The 9,433-nt window shown below is 40.4% G+C and overlaps 1 protein-coding gene across 1 annotated transcript in view; it reads left to right on the forward strand.

Moving 5' to 3' along the window:
* The window catches only part of iars1 (isoleucyl-tRNA synthetase 1), a 130,177-nt gene extending 126,390 nt beyond the window's left edge, over positions 1–3,787 (forward strand). Inside the window, exon 34 of the mRNA XM_029692807.1 lies at positions 3,153–3,787. Coding sequence (XP_029548667.1) covers positions 3,153–3,235 — 83 coding nt within the window. The 3' untranslated portion in view covers positions 3,236–3,787. The remainder of the gene's footprint in view (positions 1–3,152) is intronic.
* The last annotated feature ends 5,646 nt before the right edge of the window (positions 3,788–9,433 follow it).

Consider the following 9,433-nt stretch of genomic DNA (forward strand, 5'->3'; position numbering starts at 1 on the left):
TACTACCACCTCCTCCTCTAGACGTTTAACTGTAGCCTGTACTACCACCTCCTCCTCTACACGTTTAACTGTAGCCTGTACTACCACCTCCTCCTCTACACGTTTAACTGTAGCCTGTACTACCACCTCCTCTACTCGTTTAGCTGTAGCCTGTACTACCACCTCCTCCTCTACACGTTTAACTGTAGCCTGTACTACCACCTCCTCCTCTACACGTTTAACTGTAGCCTGTACTACCACCTCCTCCTCTACACGTTTAACTGTAGCCTGTACTACCACCTCCTCCTCTACTACACGTTTAACTGTAGCCTGTACTACCACCTCCTCTAGACGTTTAACTGTAGCCTGTACTACCACCTCCTCTAGACGTTTAGCTGTAGCCTGCTAGCCTCCTCCTCTAGACGTTTAGCTGTAGCCTGCTAGCCTCCGCTCTGTAGTTTGCTAACCCTGTGCCAGTGATCCTTGTCTTTTTAAACTGGTTTAATGTTGACCTTGAACCAGCAGCAATGCAGAAAGTCCTGGGCTGTGGAAACCTCTCTGTCCAATTACTCTGTCTGACAGACTGCCTGACTGGCCTAGCAGTCGGGCTGGTTTGACTTTACGGCTCATAGGTCTTCCTACCTAATTAGGTGGGACTTGAGAAGCATAACTCACGACTATAAATCTTTGTCATACTTGTTCTCGTTCTTCACGCATGCTACTCCTCTTACACGTTCAAGCTAGAAACGTCGTTCAGACTTTTTAAACGTTTGGAATGATCTGGAATAGTGTGCTTACATTTTGACTTTTTGATTTTAAAAAAAATCCTTTTTAAACTATAAAATGTTGCCTTTTTTTCCATTTATGTTAATGGGACTTTTTTCCCCCCCCCATTCATGTTAATGGGACTTTTTTTCCCCCCCATTCATGTTAATGGGACTTTTTTCCCCCCATTCATGTTAATGGGACTTTTTTTCCCCCCATTCATGTTAATGGGACTTTTTTTTCCCCCCATTCATGTTAATGGGACTTTTTTCCCCCCATTCATGTTAATGGGACTTTGTTTCCCCCCATTCATGTTAATGGGACTTTTTTTTCTTTCTCTCTATATTCTAGAACTCCCCATTGTGACATCATGAATTCCAACATTAACTGTTAAATAATGTAACTTTTTTAACAAATCATCTACTTTGACTACTTTCCCCAAAAAAAATCTTAGAGCTTGTGAAATCTTGTTATCCTTCGCTGCTATTCAAATCTGGAATCGGGAACAGAAATATCTTTTATATGATTCAAACGGTCGAAACTTTGAGTGGTCAAAATAAACATTTGACCATTTTCCCAACTAGTTAGACAAAGTTGGAAGGTATGACATCTTGGTAGTCTTATCTGCTATTCAAATCTGAATTACAACATAAATATCTACTACCAATCAAGAGGAAAAAGCTGTTTTTAGTAGCCATATCAACTCGTTTAGTTAACTTCCCACTGTTTAATTAACTACCATGGGAACTTTCAAATTGTAACAATGGGGGAGCGCATTCTAAGCATGAGACAATGGGTGTTTCTCAATATGTAGGCTACCTTGCTCCACACTCTTGTTCTCCGTGGACGTTCTCTTGAGAAGCACTCGCCCTACCTCCCGCTGCACCTCCCCCTACTGTATTACCTCCCGCTGCACCTCTCCCTACTGTATTTACTCCCGCTGCACCTCCCCCTACTGTATTACCTCCCGCTGCACCTCCCGCTGCACCTCCCCCTACTGTATTACCTCCCGCTGCACCTCCCCCTACTGTATTACCTCCCGCTGCACCTCCCCCTACTGTATTACCTCCCGCTGCACCTCCCCCTACTGTATTACCTCCCCCTACTGTATTACCTCCCGCTGCACCTCCCCCTACTGTATTACCTCCCGCTGCACCTCCCCCTACTGTATTACCTCCCGCTGCACCTCCCCCTACTGTATTACCTCCCGCTGCACCTCCCCCTACTGTATTACCTCCCGCTGCACCTCCCCCTACTGTATTACCTCCCGCTGCACCTCTCCCTACTGTATTACCTCCCGCTGCACCTCCCCCTACTGTATTACCTCCCGCTGCACCTCTCCCTACTGTATTACCTCCCGCTGCACCTCTCCCTACTGTATTACCTCCCGCTGCACCTCTCCCTACTGTATTACCTCCCGCTGCACCTCTCCCTACTGTATTACCTCCCGCTGCACCTCCCCCTACTGTATTACCTCCCGCTGCACCTCCCCCTACTGTATTACCTCCCAACTGTATTACCTCACGCTGCACCTCCCCCTACTGTATTACCTCCCGCTGCACCTCTCCCTACTGTATTACCTCCCGCTGCACCTCCCCCTACTGTATTACCTCCCGCTGCACCTCCCCCTACTGTATTACCTCCCGCTGCACCTCCCCCTACTGTATTACCTCCCGCTGCACCTCTCCCTACTGTATTACCTCCCGCTGCACCTCCCCCTACTGTATTACCTCCCGCTGCACCTCTCCCTACTGTATTACCTCCCGCTGCACCTCTCCCTACTGTATTACCTCCCGCTGCACCTCTCCCTACTGTATTACCTCCCGCTGCACCTCCCCCTACTGTATTACCTCCCGCTGCACCTCTCCCTACTGTATTACCTCCCGCTGCACCTCCCCCTACTGTATTACCTCCCGCTGCACCTCTCCCTACTGTATTACCTCCCGCTGCACCTCTCCATTCACTGACCCTTCTTCCAGCCAGGACAATGACAACAATAGAGACCAAACAAGATATACACAAAGCAAAACGTTTTACTTCCTAATTATCAGCTAGATATTCTGTATGTGAATCGTAGTACTCTAGCTAGCCAAATAAGCAAAAATGACCTAAAACGAATGTTATGCAAGGTAGATGTCAATACTGGGTAGCTAGCTGGGTAGCTAGCTGGGTAGCTAGCTGTAGTCAGGCAACATATGTGATGTAAATGGGCAACATTTAATTCCAAAGTCGGAGTGTATTTTCTACCTAGAAACACAACACTACCAAGAAACACAACACAACCTAGAAACACAACACAACCTAGAAACACAACACAACCTAGAAACACAACACAACCTAGAAACACAACACTACCTAGAAACCATACCTTCAATCATACCTTTCAATCATTTGTATATGTGTTTCAGAAATCCCAGCAGAGTGGTCAGTGAAGACGCTGGACAGGAAGACTCTGTATGTTGGAGTTCTGCCCACCACTGCAGAGGCATAGGACCGGGAACAGCCAGACTGAAGAAGAGAGAGAGGCTGTGTCCCAAATGGTATCCTATTCCTTGTATAGTGCACTACTGTTGACAAGGTCCCAATGGCGCTCTGAGCAAAGCTAGTGCACTATAGAAGAATTGGGTGCCATTTCAGAAACAACCAGAGAGAACGTCTAGCTTCAAACTTCAACGAAAACCCAACATTTCAATATTAAAAGTGTTTCTGCTGCTCTGTATTCCCCCCCGTAAACTCTTTCACTGTCCGATTCATCCTGTAGTCCAATCTCCAGTCACTATCCTATGGGCTTTAACATGAGTTTATTAGTTAACCTCAACCTACTCTGTACCAAATAGTGTTAACGAACCAGCTCTGTTTGCAGACAGTACAGTGGATTGTTCTGTGGGTAAGAAGTAACATTCAGTAGTGTCTACCTTCTTCTTCTTTTCAAGTGTCTGTTGTAAACAAACGTTTCAGAACAAGAATAAAAGAGAAAGCCCTATTTTTGGTGAAATAAATAAAGGAACAATGGAATAAAAGTGAAACCACAATGGAGAAATTACAGATGTTTGTTTTTTCCCTTTCTTGCAAAGAAACCGTAGATCCACAGCATACAGCCGGGCGTCTGTAGGGCACCGGCCGGGCGTCTGTAGGGCACCGGCCGGGCGTCTGTAGGGCACCGGCCGGGAGTCTGTAGGGCACCGGCCGGGCGTCTGTAGGGCACCGGCCGGGCGTCTGTAGGGCACCGGCCGGGAGTCTGTAGGGCACCGGCCGGGCGTCTGTAGGGCACCGGCCGGGCGTCTGTAGGGCACCGGCCGGGCGTCTGTAGGGCACCGGCCGGGAGTCTGTAGGGCACCGGCCGGGCGTCTGTAGGGCACCGGCCGGGCGTCTGTAGGGCACAGCTGCCTATGGTAAAATGTTTTAATCTAGTGGAACAGCTGCCTATGGTAAAATGTTTTAATCTAGTGGAACAGCTGCCTATGGTAAAATGTTTTATTCTAGTGGAACAGCTGCCTATGGTAAAATGTTTTAATCCATTAGAACAGCTGCCTATGGTAAAATATTTTAATCCATTAGAACAGCTGCCTATGCTAAAATGTTTTAATCTAGTGGAACAGCTGCCTATGGTAAAATGTTTTAATCTAGTGGAACAGCTGCCTATGGTAAAATGTTTTAATCTAGTGGAACAGTTACCTGCCTATGGTAAAATGTTTTAATCTAGTAGAACAGCTGCCTATGGTAAAATGTTTTAATCTAGTGGAGCAGCTGCCTATAGTAAAATGTTTTAATCTAGTGGAACAGCTGCCTATGGTAAAATGTTTTAATCTAGTATTACAGCTGCCTATGGTAAAATGTTTTAATCTAGTATTACAGCTGCCTATGGTAAAATGTTTTAATCTAGTAGAACAGCTGCCTATGGTAAAATGTTTTAATCCATTAGAACAGCTGCCTATGGTAAAATGTTTTAATCTAGTGGAACAGCTGCCTATGGTAAAATGTTTTAATCTAGTGGAGCAGCTGCCTATGGTAAAATGTTTTAATCCATTAGAACAGCTGCCTATGGTAAAACATTTTAATCTAGTGGAACAGCTGCCTATGGTAAAATGTTTTAATCTAGTGGAACAGCTGCCTATGGTAAAATGTTTTAATCTAGTGGAACAGTTACCTGCCTATGGTAAAATGTTTTAATCTAGTAGAACAGCTGCCTATGGTAAAATGTTTTAATCTAGTATTACAGCTGCCTATGGTAAAATGTTTTAATCTAGTATAACAGCTGCCTATGGTAAAATGTTTTAATCTAGTATTACAGCTGCCTATTGTAAAATGTTTTAATCTAGTAGAACAGCTGCCTATGGTAAAATGTTTTAATCTAGTATTACAGCTGCCTATGGTAAAATGTTTTAATCTAGTATTACAGCTGCCTATGGTAAAATGTTTTAATCTAGTAGAACAGCTGCCTATGGTAAAATGTTTTAATCTAGTGGAACAGCTGCCTATGGTAAAACATTTTAATCTAGTGGAACAGCTGCCTATGGTAAAATGTTTTAATCTAGTATTACAGCTGCCTATGGTAAAATGTTTTAATCTAGTATTACAGCTGCCTATGGTAAAACATTTTAATCTAGTGGAACAGCTGCCTATGGTAAAATGTTTTAATCCATTAGAACAGCTGCCTATGGTAAAATGTTTTAATCTAGTGGAACAGCTGCCTATGGTAAAATGTTTTAATCCAGTGGAGCAGCTGCCTATGGTAAAACGTTTTAATCTAGTGGAACAGCTGCCTATGGTAAAATGTTTTAATCTAGTGGAACAGCTGCCTATGGTAAAATGTTTTAATCTAGTAGAACAGCTGCCTATGGTAAAATGTTTTAATCTAGTGGAACAGCTGCATATGGTAAAATGTTTTAATCTAGTGGAACAGCTGCCTATGGTAAAATGTTTTAATCTAGTGGAACAGCTGCCTATGGTAAAATGTTTTAATCTAGTATTACAGCTGCCTATGGTAAAATGTTTTAATCTAGTATTACAGCTGCCTATGGTAAAATGTTTTAATCTAGTATTACAGCTGCCTATGGTAAAACATGTTAATCTAGTGGAACAGCTGCCTATGGTAAAATGTTTTAATCCATTAGAACAGCTGCCTATGGTAAAATGTTTTAATCTAGTGGAACAGCTGCCTATGGTAAAATGTTTTAATCTAGTAGAACAGCTGTTTATGGTAAAATGTTTTAATCTAGTGGAACAGCTGCCTATGGTAAAATGTTTTAATCTAGTATTACAGCTGCCTATGGTAATGTTTTAATCTAGTATTACAGCTGCCTATGGTAAAATGTTTTAATCTAGTATTACAGCTGCCTATGGTAAAACATGTTAATCTAGTGGAACAGCTGCCTATGGTAAAATGTTTTAATCCATTAGAACAGCTGCCTATGGTAAAATGTTTTAATCTAGTGGAACAGCTGCCTATGGTAAAATGTTTTAATCTAGTGGAGCAGCTGCCTATGGTAAAACGTTTTAATCTAGTGGAACAGCTGCCTATGGTAAAATGTTTTAATCTAGTGGAACAGCTGCCTATGGTAAAATGTTTTAATCTAGTGGAACAGCTGCCTATGTAAAATGTTTTAATCTAGTGGAACAGCTGCATATGGTAAAATGTTTTAATCTAGTGGAACAGCTGCCTATGGTAAAATGTTTTAATCTAGTGGAACAGCTGCCTATGGTAAAATGTTTTAATCTAGTGGAGCAGCTGCCTATGGTAAAACGTTTTAATCTAGTGGAACAGCTGCCTATGGTAAAATGTTTTAATCTAGTGGAACAGCTGCCTATGGTAAAATGTTTTAATCTAGTAGAACAGCTGCCTATGGTAAAATGTTTTAATCTAGTGGAACATCTGCATATGGTAAAACGTTTTAATCTAGTATTACAGCTGCCTATGGTAAAATGTTTTAATCTAGTGGAACAGCTGCCTATGGTAAAATGTTTTAATCTAGTAGAACAGCTGCCTATGGTAAAACGTTTTAATCTAGTGGAACAGCTGCCTATGGTAAAACGTTTTAATCTAGTGGAACAGCTGCCTATGGTAAAACGTTTTAATCTAGTATTACAGCTGCCTATGGTAAAATGTTTTAATCTAGTGGAACAGCTGCCTATGGTAAAATGTTTTAATCTAGTGGAACAGCTGCCTATGGTAAAATGTTTTATTCTAGTGGAACAGCTGCCTATGGTAAAATGTTTTAATCCATTAGAACAGCTGCCTATGGTAAAATATTTTAATCCATTAGAACAGCTGCCTATGCTAAAATGTTTTAATCTAGTGGAACAGCTGCCTATGGTAAAATGTTTTAATCTAGTGGAACAGCTGCCTATGGTAAAATGTTTTAATCTAGTGGAACAGTTACCTGCCTATGGTAAAATGTTTTAATCTAGTAGAACAGCTGCCTATGGTAAAATGTTTTAATCTAGTGGAGCAGCTGCCTATAGTAAAATGTTTTAATCTAGTGGAACAGCTGCCTATGGTAAAATGTTTTAATCTAGTATTACAGCTGCCTATGGTAAAATGTTTTAATCTAGTATTACAGCTGCCTATGGTAAAATGTTTTAATCTAGTAGAACAGCTGCCTATGGTAAAATGTTTTAATCCATTAGAACAGCTGCCTATGGTAAAATGTTTTAATCTAGTGGAACAGCTGCCTATGGTAAAATGTTTTAATCTAGTGGAGCAGCTGCCTATGGTAAAATGTTTTAATCCATTAGAACAGCTGCCTATGGTAAAACATTTTAATCTAGTGGAACAGCTGCCTATGGTAAAATGTTTTAATCTAGTGGAACAGCTGCCTATGGTAAAATGTTTTAATCTAGTGGAACAGTTACCTGCCTATGGTAAAATGTTTTAATCTAGTAGAACAGCTGCCTATGGTAAAATGTTTTAATCTAGTATTACAGCTGCCTATGGTAAAATGTTTTAATCTAGTATAACAGCTGCCTATGGTAAAATGTTTTAATCTAGTATTACAGCTGCCTATTGTAAAATGTTTTAATCTAGTAGAACAGCTGCCTATGGTAAAATGTTTTAATCTAGTATTACAGCTGCCTATGGTAAAATGTTTTAATCTAGTATTACAGCTGCCTATGGTAAAATGTTTTAATCTAGTAGAACAGCTGCCTATGGTAAAATGTTTTAATCTAGTGGAACAGCTGCCTATGGTAAAACATTTTAATCTAGTGGAACAGCTGCCTATGGTAAAATGTTTTAATCTAGTATTACAGCTGCCTATGGTAAAATGTTTTAATCTAGTATTACAGCTGCCTATGGTAAAACATTTTAATCTAGTGGAACAGCTGCCTATGGTAAAATGTTTTAATCCATTAGAACAGCTGCCTATGGTAAAATGTTTTAATCTAGTGGAACAGCTGCCTATGGTAAAATGTTTTAATCCAGTGGAGCAGCTGCCTATGGTAAAACGTTTTAATCTAGTGGAACAGCTGCCTATGGTAAAATGTTTTAATCTAGTGGAACAGCTGCCTATGGTAAAATGTTTTAATCTAGTAGAACAGCTGCCTATGGTAAAATGTTTTAATCTAGTGGAACAGCTGCATATGGTAAAATGTTTTAATCTAGTGGAACAGCTGCCTATGGTAAAATGTTTTAATCTAGTGGAACAGCTGCCTATGGTAAAATGTTTTAATCTAGTATTACAGCTGCCTATGGTAAAATGTTTTAATCTAGTATTACAGCTGCCTATGGTAAAATGTTTTAATCTAGTATTACAGCTGCCTATGGTAAAACATGTTAATCTAGTGGAACAGCTGCCTATGGTAAAATGTTTTAATCCATTAGAACAGCTGCCTATGGTAAAATGTTTTAATCTAGTGGAACAGCTGCCTATGGTAAAATGTTTTAATCTAGTAGAACAGCTGTTTATGGTAAAATGTTTTAATCTAGTGGAACAGCTGCCTATGGTAAAATGTTTTAATCTAGTATTACAGCTGCCTATGGTAATGTTTTAATCTAGTATTACAGCTGCCTATGGTAAAATGTTTTAATCTAGTATTACAGCTGCCTATGGTAAAACATGTTAATCTAGTGGAACAGCTGCCTATGGTAAAATGTTTTAATCTAGTGGAACAGCTGCCTATGGTAAAATGTTTTAATCTAGTGGAGCAGCTGCCTATGGTAAAACGTTTTAATCTAGTGGAACAGCTGCCTATGGTAAAATGTTTTAATCTAGTGGAACAGCTGCCTATGGTAAAATGTTTTAATCTAGTGGAACAGCTGCCTATGTAAAATGTTTTAATCTAGTGGAACAGCTGCATATGGTAAAATGTTTTAATCTAGTGGAACAGCTGCCTATGGTAAAATGTTTTAATCTAGTGGAACAGCTGCCTATGGTAAAATGTTTTAATCTAGTGGAGCAGCTGCCTATGGTAAAACGTTTTAATCTAGTGGAACAGCTGCCTATGGTAAAATGTTTTAATCTAGTGGAACAGCTGCCTATGGTAAAATGTTTTAATCTAGTAGAACAGCTGCCTATGGTAAAATGTTTTAATCTAGTGGAACATCTGCATATGGTAAAACGTTTTAATCTAGTATTACAGCTGCCTATGGTAAAATGTTTTAATCTAGTGGAACAGCTGCCTATGGTAAAATGTTTTAATCTAGTAGAACAGCTGCCTATGGTAAAACGTTTTAATCTAGTGGAACAGCTGC

This window comes from Salmo trutta, chromosome 16 (assembly GCF_901001165.1).
Source record: "Salmo trutta chromosome 16, fSalTru1.1, whole genome shotgun sequence".
NCBI classification, from domain to species: Eukaryota; Metazoa; Chordata; class Actinopteri; order Salmoniformes; family Salmonidae; genus Salmo; species Salmo trutta.